Source organism: Callorhinus ursinus, unplaced genomic scaffold (genome assembly GCF_003265705.2).
Source record: "Callorhinus ursinus isolate GAN/ISIS: 27379988/994484 unplaced genomic scaffold, GSC_fseal_2.0 scaffold12, whole genome shotgun sequence".
NCBI lineage: Eukaryota > Metazoa > Chordata > Mammalia > Carnivora > Otariidae > Callorhinus > Callorhinus ursinus.
Genome location: NW_027397074.1, coordinates 4518200 through 4538824, shown reverse-complemented (window position 1 = coordinate 4538824; position 20625 = coordinate 4518200). Strand labels below are relative to the sequence as shown.

Below are 20625 nucleotides of genomic sequence, written 5' to 3'. Positions count from 1 at the left end.
ATTTGATTGCCGCTGCTGACCCAGCGACTGATTAACTAAGAGGTGTTTCCAGACGTCTTAAAAGCCCTAACAGAGGACCTAAGGTGGAGGGGTGGGGCAGAGGAAACCCTAAGTCAGTGAAAAGAGATTCATTATTAGAATCTGTATATTCTGGAGTGTGATCTGATACTGACCTTGGTAATAGCTCTAGAAATTGATGAAATAACAGATTTTAGAAATCATGTCTTTCTCCATTTTCCAAGGTCATCGCAATGACTTACCGGAAAACACTAAGTACTGATTGCCTGAAAAATTATAACAATTGAATTTCAGGAGGGATTTCCAATTTCAAATAGAATGTCTGCATCACGAGTCTGATAGCTCTTGTTAGGTCTCGCCTCATTTTCCTGCAAGGACTGGGTTTTATCTTTTTCTGCAAAGTCATCCTAGAATAGTCTTTGTAGAACAGAATAGAATTCTACTGCAGAAAGGGACCTTGGAATTCATCTGATATCCTCTTTCCCTCATCATAATTTTAGAGATGAGAAAATGGAGCCCCGAGAGCCTCAGGCTTTAGTTAGGCAGAGATGGCACTGCATCTGGATCCTGTCTTTTGCCCTCCAAGGTCTTCACACTTTCCCAAGCCATCATAGGTTAGTTTGGGCTCAAAACATTTCATCCTTTAACTTACCCAGAATCTTTTAATTGTGTTACACAGTCCAACTATTCTTCTTCTTCTTCTTCTTTTTTTTTTTTTTTTTGTTTTGTGGTCCTCACGTTCATTAAGACACAGTTTGGGAAAAGAGTGGGTCTCACTACTGACTCTTTGTGGCAGTAAGAGAAAAGAATCTTTAAGTCAAGTTTGAGATTTGAATGTTCAGTGTGTCTAATTTGAGGTTGTCAGTGACACTGACTTCTACTAGTTATTTAGCACATATGAATCATATTATAGTTTCAAAATACTCTTCTATCAATAGTAACTTCTTAGCATGAATCAGGCTAATTTTATTATTTCCTCTTCCCCCAAATAGCTTTCCTGGTCACATCACATTTGATGAATGTAATGAGTTGCCCAGGTGCTGAGCTGTCTGAAGTCCTAAGTCTGTGTGGTGTCAGACAAAAGCTTTACGTTCAGTTTAGGGACAATCTTACCTCTGGGGTTTCTGGTTGCAAAGGGCAAGGTTGGGATGGGCAATGGAAGGATTTGGGAAGATGTAGAAGGACAATCTGCATTCACTGATGGCAACTGAAGAGTTTATGGGAGTTCTAGCTCATCCCTAGTTCCAAGAGTGTTGGGAGACCCTGCTCATCCTGGAAATCTGCTCTGGTGCAGGGCAGGCTAAAGATAGGGAGATTGGCCATTGGCAGCATTCAGTTCATCCCTGACCGACCCCTCACCTCAAGGAGCAACAGCTCAAGTTCTCAGGGGAATCCATGGGCACACTTCAGTTCATCAGTACACCACCACCAGTCTGTTCCAACTTGCTGTTGACCAGAGTGGACACCTTGAGTGTGCCCCTTGGTGTAGTGATTCTGAGCACGAACCTAGAGGCAATTCTAAACCTGGAATAAGGGCTCTCCTTGGGTATGACTCAAATAGCAAAGCTCTTTGAATCATAACATTTGAATCTGAGTCACTCGCCAGTCTTTTCTCTGTCCTATAAAGGCAATTTAAGCATTGAGGTCTAAACTAGGCTTTCTGATTCTCAGCCTTTCCCCTCTCAGCAACCTTCCTTCTCAACTACCCCATGGGAGCAGTAAGATCTCTTTTAGGCATTGATTTTAAAGAAAGACCACTTCATACAAGCAGGTTTGGGGGGATTTGAGGGCTTGGGAGAATTGTTAGAAATTATTGTCAGTTCATGTTGTAAAGCTATGTCTGCCCCTGGGAACCATGGTCAGCCAGATGGCCCCATAAATCCGATTACCCTCACCTTTCCTCTTCCTTCCATGCTAAAACTCTTCCAGTTTTCTGATTTACCAGCAACTTCAGGGGAGTTAAAACAAATGACACCTAACAGAAGTTCTGACCCTCCATTGCCACCAATGCACTGGTGATGCATCATCGTGAATTATATTTTTAGAGGCTTGCAAGTGTTATATTGGGCTGCCTCATATTTAGGTCACTTTCCCCACCTCCCCCAAATCTCTCTGATTTTTTTTAAAGATCCTCTGAGGGTCTACAACCATACTTGCAAAAAATTCTTAGTCTTCTGGGTTTTTTTTTAAATTTAATTTAATTTTATTATATTATGTTAGTCACCATACAATACATCATTAGTTTTTGATGTGGTGATCCACGATTCATTGTTTGCATATAACACCCAGTGCTCCATGCAGTACGGGTCCTCCTTAATACCCATCACCCGGCTAACCCATCCCCCCACCCCCCTCCCCTCTAGAACCCTCAGTTTGTGTCTCAGGGTCCATAGTCTCTCATTGTTCATCTCTCCCTCCGATTTCCCCCCTTCATAAAAAATTCTTAGTCTTCTAAACTTACATGTCTCATACTCCTGTTTAACTCTGTCCCCTTGATTTCCAAAGACCTGCCTAAAGGACCTGGAACTGTATTACCGGAATTTCATGCTTATAGGACAAACTGAATATAAGATCCCAGCACTAATTCTTTTAGATTCTTTCTCAGTTTCAACAATAGCCAATAGCCCTTTCATTATCTCATGTGTTCCGCTTCCCTATTTCCACTCCCTCTCTCTCCCCATGCAATCTCAGATCTTCAGGTTATCAGATGATGGGCATGGCTGGTCTTCATCACGTAGGGTATGACCTGAATCTTCTACCATATGATAGGTATTCAGGTAGCAGAACACCTTTTGGAGCTTTCCCTCCTTCCTCCCCAACACCCTCTGCTCCCATTAAACCATTCTAGGCATTCTTATCCATTTCTGGTAGTTTCATACTCCACCTGGTACCCCCCTCCCCCCGTTTTTCACTGCGGGCAGTTTGGGCATAATGGCAAAATGATGTCAAGGAGCTTAAACAGGTTTTTCATCATAATAACGTATGGAAATGAGTGTAGACTTAGGGGTCAAATTCTAAGAGAATTCTCTCCTTTCTGCTCACAGAATTCAGTGGTCATCTGGGCCCAAATGGTTTATTACCACTGTTGTCCTTGCTGTTGAGCATTCTCATTTCATTGCAATGGGCGGGGGTTACATGTTTCTTTATATCAGAATCAGAAAGACCCAAAGAAGTAGCCAATGTAAATAAAGAAATGGAGATTGAAAGGCAGGAACTGTTAAAAGAGCAACAGAATGACGGTAGAGGGAAAACAGTAAGCTAAGGAAATAGTACAAAGTGCAGGTGTAAAACAGCGAGGCTACATGAAAGTGTAAGGAATTACATTGTGGCTCGTTCACGGGAAAATTACTCTGAAACCAACTCTCTGGTTAGCTGGAGCTTTGGGTTGTGGGAGAGGGGGAGATACCTGGACAATGAAAACGATCGATCCTCCTCATGGTAGCAGCACCCAGCACAGTGCCTGGACACAGAATAGTTGCCAATGAGTATTTGCGTGAGAAATACACCACTAGCTGAAGTGCCCAGTGTTTTCAGACAGACTACACATTTCCGTGACGCCGTCACTTCCATGCCCCGCAGGCTCCATCTATGGCAGGATTTGTGGGGAAAATGACCTGACTTAAAGGGGAGTATAGGGCATCCATTGGCTACAGTTCGTTTGGCCGCATGGAGGGGGGAAACGCGAAGAGGAAATCGGCTCAGTTGAGCAGGTATGAGACCACCCTTGAGGTGTGCCTTTACATTATCGTCTGTCAGGCTCCTATCCAACTTCTGTCTCCACCTCGTGGAACACCTGGCAACCGAGGAGTTAGCCAGGGGGCAGTTCTGTGGTTGTAACAGGGAGGCTCTTGGGGGCAGTACGTCTCCTCTTCCGTGCATCTGTTGCCTGCACCTGCCGCGCGGCCCCTCTCGCCTCCGCAAAGGTGCAGAGGTCGAAGCACGTTGCTGTGCGGTGCTGAAATGCTCCCAGAAGCAGCCTCCCACGCCCGCTCCCGAACACCAACCGGGATCCTGGGATCGCCTCTAGGATCCCTGTGGGGGATTCTGCTTCCTCCTTAGATTTCCTCCTCCCCAACTCCAGGCCCGCTTCTCCGGCCCACACCCGCCGCTCGAGGTTGCGTCCCGGGGTCGCCGCGGTCCTCCACGCCCGGGGGCACCCGGCGTGGGGGGGATGGGGCGGAAGGCGGGAAGCCGAGTGGGGGGCGCCCGAGCTCGCGCGCCACGCTGCCCCGAGCGGGATTTGCCGCCTTCAGCTGCAGCGGCTGCAGCGGCGGCGGCGGGAAGAGGGGTAGAGGGCGGTGAGGAGGGCTGGAACCCGGGCCAGGAGGGAGGGGGGCCGGGAGGCTGTGCCAGGCGAGCCGGAGGGGTGCTCAGCGCTCCCCCGCCCTCCTTCCGGGAGCGAGGATGCAGACTCTGAAACGGGCGCTGCTGGGCTGAGGCAGAGGCAGGGGAGTTGCAGCGCGCGCGGCTCGGTGAGTGTGTCTCCTGAGCGCGGAGAGGCGGGGGGAGGCGGAGGAGGAGGAGGAGGAGGAGGGGGAGGAGGGGGAGAATGCCCGGAGCCGCCGTCGCTGCCGCCGCCGCCGCCGCCGCGATGCTCCCGGCTCAGGAGGCTGCCAAGCTGTACCACACCAACTATGTGCGGAACTCGCGGGCCATCGGCGTGCTGTGGGCCATCTTCACCATCTGCTTTGCCATCGTCAACGTGGTGTGCTTCATCCAGCCCTACTGGATTGGCGACGGCGTGGACACCCCGCAAGCCGGCTATTTCGGGCTCTTCCACTACTGCATCGGCAACGGCTTCTCCCGGGAGCTGACCTGCAGGGGCAGCTTCACGGACTTCTCCACGCTGCCCTCGGGCGCCTTCAAAGCCGCCTCCTTCTTCATCGGCCTCTCCATGATGCTCATCATCGCCTGCATCGTTTGCTTCACCCTCTTCTTCTTCTGCAACACGGCGACGGTGTACAAGATCTGTGCCTGGATGCAGCTCACCTCCGGTGAGTGCGCGCTCACCTCGGCGGAGGCTGGGGGACCGTGGGGCGCCCGAGCCCGGAGGGGCGGGAGTGGGAGGGACGGGGGCCAGTGCGCGCCGCTGGGTGCCCAGCAACTTAATCCGTTCTGGCGTTGGGGGTGGGTGCGGGAGCCCTGGGAGGCCGGAACCCCGGGGGTTCCCCAGCCCGGCACTGGCGCCTTGTCCCGGGCTTTCCAGAACCTCCCAAGCGCGGGGGACACTACCCGGGGGGACGCGCGGGAGGAAGGGCGGTTGCTGGGCCGAGTCCGCTCCGAGCTGAGGATGGGGAGGAGAGGCCGGCCGCTTAGGGCGCGAGCTGAGGGACTAAGGAGGGGCTGACACAGCCAGGCGGAAAGCGGATTTGGAGAGGTTGTAGTGGAAGGAGAGTCAGCTTGCTCTGTCCCTCTCTGGGACTGTTTCTGTCTTTGCTTCAGGAGGGGGTGGTGCTGGAGTGAAACTGTTTCACTCTGTCCCGGGCAGTTATTAAAAATGCATCATCCATCTGGAAATGAGTAAATGCTAATTCTGTTTTGGGTTTCACCCTTTTAAGAAAAATGTAGCTTAGAATGTTCCTTAGCGATTCCCCAGATGTCTAGTCCTCAGTTTGCTTCCCTGTCAGCAAAGGTCCTTACATTAAATCCTTCAACAGAGATCTTGAGGGAATCAAGATTTCTCAAGATCTCATTTTGGGGAAGTGGCTTTAGGGAGATGGGTTGAGAGGAAAACCCCTTTCAATAGTATTTCTGATCACTTTTTGCCCGTGCAGGATAGATTGTTGCTAGCTGGAGGATATGAAAGTACTTTTTCTGAGCATCAAAGTTACTTTTAACCCAGAAAGGATGGGAATGCATTTCCCGGTGGCTTTGGAGAGCCCTGAAACAAAGCTAAGTCCTTTCTCTACTTCCGGTGATGCGGATTCCCACTCTGCTAGCCACCTCGGATGCCCTGCCTTCTAAAGGCAGCCTCCTTCCTAGGACACTTGACACCCTCCTGGTTCAACATTTTTGGGTCCTTTGATTTTATGGATGATCTGGTTGTGGAAGAATATAGGATATCTCGGCAGTCAGACTGTCTAAATTGTGTTTCGTTTTATTTCTCCCATTTTTAAAAGCTGTTACCTTCAAGATTTGGTACATATTCTTCTGCCTGGGGATGTTTTCTGGGGAGTAAGGATTTGATCCCCGAGTTTACCAGAGTGTTGTAGGATGATCAAGTCCTTAAAGGTGCTTGACAAGAGCATTAAAGTTCATGTTCTTATACTGCTGGTTGATATAAGAGAAACTTGTGGGAGACTAAACTTGTATTATGGGAGTATTTGCTTTGCACGAAGTGTGTCTCAGCCGATTTTAATTTGCCATGTTCTGGGAACACGTTCAGGTGAAAGGAAAGAAGTAGGCACCAACAGAAAAACACGCCCTCCCCTCACACTGTTACCCTCCTGAAATGCTCCAAGCACCCCATGGACACCCTCTGTTTATATACATAATGTTAACTTTTATGGTCATTTCAGGAGCAGACTAATTTTGAGATTTGGAATAAATTCACGTATTACAGTTGTTCCTGACATTTGGCTCTAGTTTGACTTTGAAGATGATGGGACATTGAGGAAGCAGATGTTTTAGAAAAAGAATTGACCCTGCACAGCTAATTTTAATTTTTCTAAGTTAAATGACCTATTTAGACTGATGATTCAAATTAGATAGTTTTTCGAAGGTCTGAAAGTAATTTGCAGGTGATTTCTCTACAACATATTCTTAAATAATTTTTAATGAGTTTTTGTACTCTAAACCCAAGTTTTTTTGTTTGTTTTTGTTTTATTTTAAAAAAGGAAAGAAAACTATCTTTGGGAAAAAATTACCAGCTTTGAAGTTAATACAACTACAACGATTACAGTGTTTTTTTCTTTCCTTTTTCTGGAACAGAGCACACAGGAATCATTCCAGGGTGTGAAATATGATGTCATGTTTTCAAAAATTTGACATAAATATACTCTCCTGTTTCCCATATGTCAATGTAAAATGTGATGCTGGCCTTCATACTAATGAAGATATTTGGACTTTTTGGACTTCATTTTTGGAGGAGTGCAGGTCTTTAAGTTCTAGGCATACTTTCTAAAACCTTTATTTGCAATTTGGTATTTTATTCCTGGATAAACCACAGAAGGACATAATTTTATTTATTAATACAATTTATTAATTAAGGAAGAATGATTATGATGGGCAGTTAAGAATCAAAGTCAATTATGTTCACAGATTTTTAGGGAATGGGTTATAGAAGATATTTTTGAAGAATGTCACATTTAACATGATTTTCTTTTTTTATTTTTAAAGATTTTATTTATTTATTTGAGAGAGAGAGAATGGGAGGGAAGAGGGTCAGAGGGAGAAGCAGACTCCCTGCTGAGCAGGGAGCCCGATATGGGACTCGATCCCAGGACCCTGGGATCATGACCTGAGCCGAAGGCAGTCACTTAACCAACTGAGCCACCCTGGCGCCCGGTTTTCTTTTTTTTAAAGTCTCATGGCACTAACAAGAAATTTAGCATAATGGAAGCTATTTTCCAAGTTTAGGTTCTAACCTTTAAACTATTCCTCTTTAATGTTAAGCCTTCTCGTACTTACAATTTAACTGTACCTAGGCTAATCTCAAGTGTAATTTGTAAGCTGTGCAAGATGAGACTTAACGTGCTATTTGCTTATTAGAGACTGTTTAACCTTCACTGGAAGTCAAACAATTAACTTGTGTATTTAGGTATCTAAGCATTCTCACGTAGTAACATCATAAACCAGAGCCAAGTAGAACATAAAATCCCATATGGAAATGATAAGAAGATGATGGAGCAGGAGACTTTCTTGTGAGTTATCCTTTTTATGATTCTGAACAATGAACTAGAAAAAGTACTTAATTTATTGGACCTAGAAAATGATGTTCCTCTTCTATCTAGATATGCAAAGCACATATAATTAATGGTGCTATTATGAACACCTTGCCCTGTCCCTCTCTCTCCCCTGTAAATCATTATTAACCTCAGTAGAGTGAAGCTGCTGAATTAGGAGCTAATATGTCATACTACTTCTGGATGTAATCCTATACTTATGGACCATGCCTAATATAAAGACTGAAGGCATAACAATAATACATAAAATAAGTAATAACAATCAGAGATGCAAAATTTTTCTAATCTACAGAGAGACAACTTGAGAAGAAGAGACATGTTTCTTTTTTCTGTATGATTTCTCTGACACTAAAAGAGGTAGATCTGTAATTGGCCAACTAGGGTAATAAAGTCCAGAATTTTTTTTTTTTTTTTATAATCAGGATGGAAAAGGAATTTTGTTGCTCTGGGATCATGGTTCTCTGTTTCCATGTTCTTGTTCTTTAAACCAGTGTTTTGGTCTGTTTCCAAGTCTATTAATAACCAAGTCTCATAAAGGTGTTGTTTTGTTTATTTGTTTTATTGACTATAAGCCATGTCTGGAATTGTTTCCAGAAGCCCAAGCGTTAACCATTATAGACCAAATAAATCTTTTCATTCTTTAACAAGGTAAAGCATTAAGGAGCGCCTGGCTGGCTCCCTCAGTAGAGCAGGTGATTATTGATCTTGGGGTTGTAAGTTCGAGTCCCACATTGGGTGTAGAGATTACTTAAAAATTAAAAAAAAAATCTTTAAAAAACAGAATAAGCTAAAGCATTAAGGTAAAATTTAAGGTTTTTTTAGACATCCACCATGGACTTCTTGGTCAAAGGCAGCAGATGAGGTAATTGCTTTCTTCTGTGAAAAAGGGGCACCAGATCCAGATTGGATTTCTTTATTCAAGAGGAATGAGTTTAGGAGAAGGGATTGCATTTGCCATGTCCTTCCCCTCTTGCCATTTGGACTATATCAACAAGAAGGGCCACCGAGATGGCAAGGCTCTATGGCAAGGGTTAAGGGCTGAATTGCTCAGTCACTTTCCCTGGCTTCCCACCCTTAGTTTTTCCCAGCTTTTGTTAGCCAACTTGCTTTCTTAAATTGTATAACTTTAGGTGAGATGAGAATCATCAAGAGGTAATCACTGCATTTCTTAGCCTGCAAGGAGAGCCTTTGCGGTGTTATATGATAACTATCTCATGGCACCTTGCTCTTTTCTTATAGACCTTACCAACATTTGAGATGATAAATGTGTTTGTGTGTTTGTTTAATGTCTGTCATCTCCAGTACATGGAATGTTCCATAAAGCCATGTCTGTATTTCTTCGTACCGTATAAAGGTCAAGATCATGGACACTGGAGTAAAAAGATGTGGGTTTCGACCCTGGCTCTGACACTCACTAAATGTATGACCCAGGGTATTAATTTCTCTGGACTTCAGTTGCTCTTCTGCAAAGTGGACATGTACTTACCTCAGGAGATTGGTGCAAGGATTAAAGAGTGAATGTGTCTGCTGAGATCAGTGCCTGGTGCAGAGGAAGCAAAAACTCTATGAGTGTTAGGTTCATGTGCTATTACTGCTATGTCTTGGCACACAGTAGTATGCGTATGTCATATACCGAATAGTAGATATTCAATAAATTGTTGCTACTGAATAGAAGAAAGAATGAATGATTAATGGGGTGAAAAATGAAAGGAGAGATTTAAAATTTCCCACATGCCATGTTGAGAAGTGAATGTCGTATATTCTTTGAAGCCATGATGCTCATCTTTCTCACTGGTTTGTGGTATCAGCAGTAATTGAACTAAAGGATCTCTTCCAACATTCTTTGACAGCAGTGATTGTGACGTGACAGCCTAATTCATGATGAACTTATTCCCAAATGGGGTCTTTTCTGATGCGGGATAACGATCTTTATTACAACCATAGGACATAATTATATCTTAGGATTCAGCAAATGTTTCCTTACCATTTGATTTCTTATGAAAAACATCATTCAAAATGGAGGTTTTATGTAAGAATCAAAAGATCAGGTTTTCATAAAGGCAGGGACCCCATTCCAGCTTGAATTTTCTTACATACCTTCAGGAGCAATCCAGACAGAAGGGGGGTGTATCTTCTGGGCTTCCTTTTCTCTTTCTGGGCATCATTGCACACGTGTTCTTGGATCTGCCAGGGATCCTGCCCCGGATCTGCTCAGATGGGTGGCCTTGTGTATTCAGAGCTGTGATGCAGGTCTCCAAAGGGGACCAGGTTGGGATTGACTGGCCCTCAGGACCATCACCAGTTTTTACCGTTTGGTGGTGCTGGGTGTATGAGAAAGAGGTCTTGCCTCAAAGAGCTGCTAACCCATCCTACATTCAGAGTTGCAGAATGATCTTAAAGGGGGGTTTTTCCAATGGCAGGGCATTCCAAACACTCGCCCAGATGCAAAGGGAAGAGTGTACAACGGGTGAGGGAAGTTTTCATTTTCTGACAACATGTTCTACTTCTACGAATTTTCTCTTTACCAAGTCAAACTTAGAAGAAAGTGATTTGAAATGAGAATTTAGAAACTGTTTTTTTCTTTCTTTCTTTTTTTTTTTTTTTGCTTTCATGCAGTGTGACAAGGGATCTGACAATTGAAGAGATGTTGAAAAATATATTAATGTGAATGTCAAAGCAAATGATTTTTATAACAGTGAGATTTTAAGTGAACATCTGTGAAAAATAACAGACCCCGTATAACCCATGCAGTATATTGTTAAGGTATTTTCTTCCTTTGGCGTGAGGCTGCTTGTTTAACAGCGTTTTACCCATTGAGAAATGTTAACAAGGTGTTCACATACTTCTATTACAAAATAAATAAATACATACATACATACATACATACATACATACATACTTAACCAGAATGTGGCATCAGATGCTTAACCTGAAAACAATTTAGTGATTAGCACTTATGTTTGGTATGATGTGATCAGAGAATCCAGATGGCCAGGCCAATGTATTGCATTGTATGTACATACCTTAGAAATCTTTCAAAGTGAGCAGAATTTTCAATGAAGGAAAGAGCAGAGCAGAGCATATAGCTGTGGGTGGAGTTTGTGGCTCAGTGCATTTCTGTGTGTGGTGTGAGGCTGTGGGAAAAGGAGTAGAGAGAACTTCAAACTACATTGGCATGAAGCAAAGAGCAAACACCCTGAGAGAATTCTAATTTGGGGGCTTCGTAGCATGATAACTGGGAGAGTTTTAAAGTGTAATTTCCATAATAGATTTGAACTTTGGGGGTCAGCACCAGCTTTAATTAATGTGATTTTTGCTTATAATGAGTCAACTAGAATTTTTATTTGATAATGAGGAAAGACCAAGGAGCTGACCTTTATTCTTAATAATAACAAGAAGATATTAATAATGACAGAAAGTAAGATGCTGTTTCATTTAGCGAATGGTGGGTAAGTTATTTGATGGCTCAAACGTAAAACTGTTATGAAAAGTCATTGGGGCGTTTCAAAAAAGAAACCAACAAAACAACCTCTGCTAGCATTCTTAATGTTTGCATAATTAATAGTATGCAGCTCTCCAATTGTGATTATGAGTCTATGATGCTCCTACTGTGCAGGGGCAGAGTGTCATTCCTGGTTTAAACTGTCATAACTGTAATCTTGAACAAAATCATTTCTCATCTCTTCTGCTAAAATGAAACAAAAAAAATGAGTGGTTTGCAAGAGAAAGATAATTTTTGGACCACTGTAGACATGAACCCTCTCCAACTACTCTCGGACAGAATGAAAGAAGAAAGTAAACCTTTCTAAAGTAGGGTTACTGGCATGGGATCAGCACACTGGGTCTCGCTTACCTGGATTCTGACATCTTCCCATACTAGGGAAACCAGATCGGCAGCACTGTAGGGGCTGTCTCTCTGTGTGCTGAATATGAGAAAGGATCCTAAGTGATAGGCTGAGTGAAATTAGGCTAATTGCATGAAATTTTGAGATTATGACTTATCAATGAAAGGGCTAGTGGCAGAGCAGTGAAAGGTAATGAAATTAGTGAGAAATGATTGTCCATCAGAAAAGAGGCCTTAGCTCAGACAGGCAGAACTTAACGAATCAAGAGAGTTCTCATTCTTTGCGCACTTAGAAAACAATGGCTCACTTAGCTTTGGTATAGAATGCATCACAGGCCCACTTGCTTAAGTGTCTGGAGACTTCCTGTGGAAATTGTCTTGGTGGGGGCGGCGGTGGGGGGCGGGGAGCAGGGTGCTCTGCATCTCCTTCTTCTGCTTTAATGAAGATCAAGAGTGAGGCTGCTAAAATCGAAGTGGGAAATGTGTATCATCATTGACAGAAGGCTCAGTATTTGAGAAACAGGCAAATAGATCCAGCTGTGGAGAATGACAGGGACAGCGAAGAGTGACACCAAAAAATGAAGTTTGAATAGAAAATAGAAGAAATTCAAGGTTGCAAAACCTGTGGAATTTGATAACATTAAAAGCCTGTTGAGGTTGATATCATCAATGGCTTAAAAATATATTGGCACAGGACAAGCAGAGAGCTGGAGTGTGCCTTACGGTGCAAAGCTGTGTGCAAATCCCAATTCCCAAGAAGGAGAGATTAAGGCTCTGCTGTACCTCCTCCCCCCACCTCTCAGGAGTTATAATAGATTCTAATACCAAGCTATTCAAAGAGAGAGATGATCGAACTTCCTCTACGGCAGATGAAAATATGGAGAATTAAAATAAGCCAACCAAAGAAAGAAAAGGTCATTGTGAAACTTGATAAATAGAATTCCTATAGTGTCTCTTTGAAAATCTAGTTACAGATTGTGAAGCTAAATTGATTTCTATAATGGCTTTAATGGTGAAAGGAAAGTTACAGGGAGTATTTAGGATAAATATATTTACAGAGCATTTTAAGAACGTGGATAGTTGCAAGCTAGACTAGTTAGATTTAAGATTCAGATGATTAAAAACCAGCAATATTGTGGATCTGTGTAATGCCAAATATTAGTTAATGGAATATTTACTTTTTTTTTTAAAGATTTTATTTATTTATTTGACAGAGAGAGACACAGCGAGAGAGGGAACACAAGCAGGGGGACTGGGGGAGGGAGAAGCAGGCTTCCCACGGAGCAGGGAGCCCGATGTGGGGCTCGATCCCAGGACCCCGGGATCATGACCTGAGCCGAAGGCAGACGCTTAATGACTGAGCCACCCAGGCGCCCCTGGAATATTTACATTTTAACCAGAATGTAACTGAATTTACATGAATGTAAACTGTAATTTAACTGAACTAGAAGTAGCACTGAATAGTTGACATTTCTTAAAAACCTTCATGGAGAGAAGAATCCTGCACTGCAATGTTTTACAAACTCTGGTTGGTGACCCTTTGATGGGTCACGATATTAGTTGAGTAGATCATGATCAGCACTAAAGCTTGGATTAAAACAATAGAAAATATGAATGTAGTGGAGATAGAAAGGGTTTCGTGAAACCTTTATTTCTTAAAATACTTAAATATGTGTATGTGGACTAGATTACATTGTACAATGTATTGCTTACCTGTGGGCTGTAGTCAAAATGTTTGAAAGACACTATTCTAGAGAAAAGATGATTGTGTGAATTTAGAAAAATAACTATCTCTTCTTTGGAAAATTGTGGAAGTTTTGCATCAATTTATAGGTAATTTTGTATTAGAGGGTAGATTGGGTAAAATATACTTAATCTAAGCATATTTGAGACATTTTTCTTTGCTTTTCTTTCTTCCATTAATGACCTTGATTGCTAATGTCTCCCAATTAGTTTGTAGGTGGATTGAAAAAGAGAATTATTTTTCCAGCTGTGATTTGATTGGCCATTCATGCTACAAAAAATGACATGGTCCACCTCTAAGCAAACATTTAAACAAGTGTACTTAACCCAGTGCCAAATGGATATAGACTGAAAAGCTTTGAGAAGTTGGAAGGATATTAATAATTATTTAGCAGTCTTTTCATTTTCCAGGTAAAGAAGTAGTAATGGAAAAATACTATTGAGCAACTACCACTTGCAAAAACCTTTAGTTTAGTATATTTAGCCTTCACAGTAATTCGACAGGTTTATACCATTATACCCATTTTGCGGATGAAGAAATTGAGGCTTAAAAAAATTGTTCAAGGTCTCATACCAGTGAGTGGTTTGAGCCAAAATCAGACTTGCCCCCTTCCCTGCAGAATGTTGCCTCTGAACCTGAGAGAAATTAATGAGTCTTGCCAAAATTACACCTTGATAGACTTGAGACTAATGCATCTGATTCCCGGTGCAGTTCTATTTCTACTACTTTCGTTTGTTTCCCAGCTTTATGTGCATTTGCTTAGTATATATGTTCAATATGCATTTTCACCATGCTGTATCAAGGGAAGGGGCTGGTGTTTAACAGGGAAAATAATTGCCAAATGTTACCAGACTTTTCTCTTCAAGCCTGCTTAGGAGTAGAGAGGTATTCCTCATCTCTCTTCCTTTTCATTTCCCTAAGCTAGAGCTTGGGTGGTTCTTTGCCCATAGCATCCTCTTGGTTACACCTCTGATCTCAGTGCTATTTTTCTGAGACTGAATCTGTCACCCATTCCTGCCCTGCATCAAATGCAGAAATGTTCTTAATAGATTTGCTTACTGATGGCGGTGGTGAATGTGGTGATGCCACTGGACAGGATCGCCAAGTCACAGACACAGTTCCAGGAAGGTTAATAATAGACTTGGACAGCTTCTGGAGGCATCAGGGTGAGGAAGGGGAACTGGGCATGTGGCCAGAAGATGCGCATCTTGGCTTGGCCATCTATTGGCTGGATGACTTTGAGCAAGTCATCTAACTACTCTTGGATTTTCATTTTCTTCACTTCGTTCATTTTTTCTAAGATGTATATAATTGTGTTGCAGATACATAAAAAGAGATCACAAGTTATGGACATTAAAAATATTATCATCTGCCAACTAGTTGTTGCTGTGCATTTACCGACAAAGTAAATGTTAGGAAAACCATCAAAGATAGGATGCAATTAAAGAAGAAAGTAAATAAAGAACAATCCTAGACAGACAGGTATCCAGAGTTAGATTTCCTCAGTATAGTGAGACTTTAAATAAAGGTACCTATCTATTAGGATTCTCAGGATTATTGAATTAATGCACATGAAACACTTGTAACTGGACCTGGCACACAGTAAGCCCTCAATAAATATTAGCTATGTCTACTGTTGTTACTGTTACTCTACCACCACCAAAGAGAGCAGGGCTGGAGGAGTGGGTAGGATTCAGAAAATTTAGTAGACAGAAAAATGGAACTCAAAATACCCAACTTAAAGAAGGACAGTGTCGTTTCATGACTTGCGTATGCCAGACCTAACTTGTTTTGAGGATCCAGTAAGATAATGGCTGTGGAGAGCCTTTTAGAAACTGCACGGTGTTCTATAAATGCCATTGTGCTTCCCGTAATGGATTTTGTGCGTTACTAACAAAACACCATCTTCAGCTGAGAGTTTAAGTTGGTGTTAACAGGGTCTAGCTCTTCTATTTTATTTGTCTAGAGTAATGACTCAAAGTGTCATTATCTCCAAAATGTATTTTGGAGATAATTTTGAACTGTTTAATAACTTCAGTTAAATAAACTTAAAAAGAGAAGCCATGTTTTGAAGGCATTGTGGACCAGTTGATCTTTTGATTATGTCAAGACTGTTATAAATATTTAGGCATTCTTATTAAGTTCCCCCCAAATGATAGGGAAATATTATCAGGTATTACTCAAATTATTTCCTCTTGACAGTTATCAAAAGCAACATTGAATGTTCTTGATCTTTAGTAACATCATGTAACAGGAACAATTTACAAACAGCATTTTTTTCTGTGCGGTTTTAAATGTAGTTGTAATATATTGAAAATTAGGTTTCTCAATATTGTATCTGTGAGTCTTTATTTTTCCTTCCTAAGCAAAGAAAGTAGTGATTTAAAATTCTCAGATTAATGCTCAAACGGAGATTGTTGCTCTCTTTTTAACATGTTAATTCCGTGAATTTCTTTAGCTTTCCTAAAGAAGGCAAGACAAACAAACTCAACATTGCTTCTTATTAGTATTTTCATTTCAAATTTATAGTCATGGGCTATTGTAAGAAGAGCATATCAGTTTGGTTTTTTTTCAGAGATTTTTTATTGTTATGTTAATCACCATACATTACATCATTAGTTCTTGATGGCATATCAGTTTGTTATGACTACATGTATGACTATGACCCAAACCACTGAATTGAATAATGAACAAATGAACATTCTCTGCTCTGCATAGTATCAAGATCCCATTTGCAGTAAATATCCAGAGTTGATGTTGACAGGAGAATGTATTAAACAGGAATGCTCCATCAGAATCTGCTTTTAGACATGCTGGTGAAGTGATGTTTGGTGAGCACTGCCTGGCAGTGTCCCAGCTGTGTCCTGGAGGTTATACTGAATAGCTCCTCTCTTAGGGACCTCTGCTGGAAGGGGCTCTCCAGCAAGATGAACTCACATGGGGACCTGGGCCAGGATCTACATACCCCTACTTCACTTTACTGAGACCCCTCCATTGAGTGCAGGATGGGCTCTAGAGGGAGCTCCAGCCCTGTCATCTTGTGGTTCTCGGAGTTTTGTCTTTTATAAGGTCAGGTCCAGAGTCATTTTCTCCCCTGATACTCCTTGCAAGGTAACATTTTAGAGAGTAGCCAGTGGAGGATAAAATACGAAGGGTGAAAAAGAATAAGAAGAGGGATCCATTCAGAATACAGCCAGTAGAAACGGAAAGCTTCTTTATCTACCAGAAAAAAGCCAACTCCTCCTGGACTTTTCTGTAGCCTTTTGTCTTTATATAAATTCTTTGAAATTAACTCTCTAACTTATCTGACCTTTTAAGAAGCTGTTGTGACTTTTCAGTGACCTACTTTTGTAGAGGACTCATTGGGATGGTCTTTCCCCATCAGAACATTTTGGCTATTTTTTTCTTAGCCTGGAGATGGATACTTTGGAATAACTTGGACATCACTGGAGAATTAACAGGTCACTGGAGACCTGGTATAGTAGGTTACTAGAAAATTCAAAAGAAGTAGAGGAATTCAGAACTGCAGAATTTGAAATAGCTGTTTGATCTTGGTGGTCATGAACTATGCATTATGGTTGCATCTCTGCGGCAGCCTGAGCACATTTTGGAAATGAAAAAAGTAGAATTGGAAATTACATTCCCCAGGAAACTTTAGGGACTGTTCAGAATTTAAAAATAATGTTTACAGGAACTCAGACCATGGACCCCAGCCATTGGCAATTAATACTTCATATGTTCAGAATAGAAAACTGGACACATAATTTCATTACTAGCTCCTATCTACATATTCTAGTTGCCCTTTCCTTAAATACAACAAAATAAAAAGAAGGAATGAGTGCCTGCTATACCCACACATAGTTGTCTCCACTGGAAGCCACTCAAAGAACACACAAATTCCTTTCTTCTTTTCTTTTTTTTTTTTTTTTAAGTGGGACCTGAACTCAATCTGGTTTCTATTTTATCTCTTTGGGAACCTGAAGTGCAGAAAGTTCTTAGGAAAATTCAGAAAGCACATTTCCTGCTCAATGCCAAACCTTTTTTCCCCATCTCATACTCACAAAGCATTTTTAAAAATCCTCACCAGAATTCCCCCTTATTAGCCCTGATGCCCCCACTCTGGCCCCAGGGCCTGCCGAAATGTCTGTGTCTGAAAAAGCCAAGCAGAAAATCTGGAACTCTACTGGTACTGTGGTTCAATATAGCACACTAGCATCACTGTGGGACCTCTTGGAATTTGGGGGCTGAGTTTAATGTGCATAGAACAAAGGGGAAAAGTTTGTAATCAATAAGAGTTCATTTGATGAAGGCTATTCACTTCCACTGTGTACTATTAAAGAATTGATTTTTTTACAAAGGTTTCTAAAAAACCAACCTAGTGATTGTGAGAGGTGGTCCCTGAACACTAAAGTTTTAATCGTGATAGATTTATTTAGGAAATAGAATGAGTCTCGCATACAATTCTTTCTCTTTAAGTCTCATTGTGACATGAGCAGTTCATTTGGAATTTATTCTCAAGTATGTTAAAGTATTATCTAAGTTTAGTGTAGAAATATAACTTACATGGAGGCAAGCTTGAACTTGTCCAATGAAAGAGAAAGTGATTTAAATTTCTATTGTAGTTACCACATTATTCAGACCAGCCATCATTCTGGTCTTGCCAAGCATTTGCCGAATGAATCATTGTTTCAGTTCATCTATAAACACATTATGCATATTATACTTTATATTTGTGTGTGCGTGCCTGTGTGTTTTTGTGTGTATAGTTTAAAAAATAACAATAAAATAACTACTTGTGTATCCACTACCCACTTTCCTGATGGTATCTGCCCAGAGGTATCCACCTCCCTGAGTTTTGTGTTACTAACCTACATTCCTTATAGTTTTATCACTAATGTGCATATTCTCGAGTCACAGGTTTTTTGCTGTTTCTGTTTTTTTTAAAATTTTATTTATTTGAGAGAGAGAGACAGAGATAGCGAGAGAGAGCACGAGTGGAGAGGAGAGGGAGAAGCAGGCTCCCTGCTGAGCAATGAGCCCGATGCAGGGCTCGATCCCAGGACCCCGGGATCATGACCTGAGCTGAATGCAGATGTTTAACTGACTGAGCCACCCAGGTGTCCCACTGTTCCTGTTTTTAAAGGAAATGCTTCACTGTTTAGTATGACCTATGCAATAGATGCAAATACTATTCATTATGTTAAGAAAGTTCACTTACATTCCTCCACTGATAAGAACTTTTTAGTTTTTGAATGTATGTTGAATTTTATTAAATGCACTTTCAGCACCTACTGAGATGATTAAATGAATTTTTGGAATTAATCAGTACTGATGAAATAGTTCTAATACTGGATTTTCTAATGTTAATGCATTTTAAAAACAAAGCCAACTTTCACACCCATCGTGAGACTCAGTCTCTAATATCTTATTATTTTTCAAAGTATTTTCATGAGTAAGGTTGTGTGGGGTTTTTGTTGTTGTTGTGTTGTTGTTGTTTGTTTTCATTGTCACACGTCTTCATCTAGTTTAGGTGTCAGGGTTATGTAAGATCCATAAAAGTAGTTGAGAAGTCTCTTCTTCTGTTCTTTGAAAGAATTTGTGTATAATTGGAATTATCTGTTCCTTGAGTATTTAATGGAATTAAATTGTAAAACTATCTGGGCCTGGTATTTCTTTATAGGAAGATTTTTTAAACTACTTATTAAATTTCTTTAATTATCTTAGAATCAGTCAGGTTTTTAATTTCGTCTTCAGTTTATAAAAGTATATTTTTCTAAGAATTTGTCCATTTCACCTACATTGTCAAATTTATTGGCATAGAGCTTCTTAAACTATACTCTTATCATTGTATAGGAACTGTTTGCTTGTGTCTTCTGTTTTCTTTAGATCAATTTTCCCAAAAGTTTGTCAGATTTATTAGTTTTTTTGAAAAGAACCAGCTTTATCTTTGTTGTTCTTATGCATTGCATTTGTTTGTTCGATAGCATTAATTTTTGCTTTTATTTTTTACCTTTTTTCCCTTCTATTTTCTTTAGGTTTATTCTCTTATTCTTTTCCTAACTTCTTAATTGGTTACCAAGCTTATTAATTTTTTATCTGCTACAAACTTATGGAAAAAACTCCTTATCTGTAGTGAGACTTGAAGAGACCATCATTAAAAATTTTGATCAGGAATTATATGCAACCATCTCAAGCATGACACAAAATGATAAATATATATGTTCTTCATGAAAGAAAGCTCAAATTGCATATTTATGTTTATATTGGATATATATTCAATATATTTAGTATTTAATACTTTATATTCTGTGTCATATGAAGTAAATATGAATGTTCTTGCAAAATCACATATAGCTGCTCCCATTTATTCTAGCAATTGCTGTTGTAATAATATCGTTTTCTGTGTGCATCATATGAAATACATGAGAAAACACTCAAGATCACTAATGATCAGTGGATGGCACCAAGTTCATTATTGGCTTGAGAGCTCAACTGCTTCTCTGGATTCTTGTTTTGTCTTTTTCCTTACCTATAAGGGATTTCTCTTACTTTACTATTGCTCAACCATGCATGTAAAAAAAAAACCTTTTGTATTTTTATCCAACATTTTTAGGTATTCTATTTGGGAGTGTTTTTTGGGTCATCTGATCTGCCATGTTGCCCAAAATGTAGATCCCATGGATAATATTAAGTTGGCTTTGCTTAGTTCTATGGCCACATGGACTCTAACTTCCAAGTGCCAAGTCACCAATTTATGCCATTGCTGAAATGGGGAACAATCAGAGGAGTGTGGATTGATGCATATAAACTAATTATACTTTCTGAATCTACTACTCAAAATTCATGAATGTCCCATAGTGATTTAGTGTCATAGTTTTCTTTCTCTTTCTTTCTTTCTTTCTTTCTTTCTTTCTTTCTTTCTTTCTTTCTTTCTTTCTTTCTTTCTTTCTTTTTCTTTCTTTTTCTTTTTTTCTTTTCTTTTCTTTCTTTCTTTCTTTCTTTCTTTCTTTTTTTCTTTTTTTTTTCTTTCTTTTTTTTCTTTCTTTCTTTCTTTCTTTCTTTCTTTCTTTCTTTCTTTCTTTCTTTCTTTCCTTCCTTCCTTCCTTCCTTCCTTC

At 40.7% G+C, this 20625-nt stretch overlaps 1 protein-coding gene across 3 annotated transcripts in view; it reads left to right on the top strand.

Annotated features, from left to right (window-relative positions):
• Positions 1–4567: 4567 nt before the first annotated feature.
• Positions 4568–20625, top strand: part of LHFPL3 (LHFPL tetraspan subfamily member 3) — a 576078-nt gene continuing 560020 nt past the window's right edge. For all 3 annotated transcript variants that reach the window (XM_025873366.2, XM_073898694.1, XM_073898693.1), the window contains exon 1: positions 4568–5012. In XM_025873366.2, the coding sequence (XP_025729151.2) occupies positions 4568–5012 (445 nt within the window). The remainder of the gene's footprint in view (positions 5013–20625) is intronic.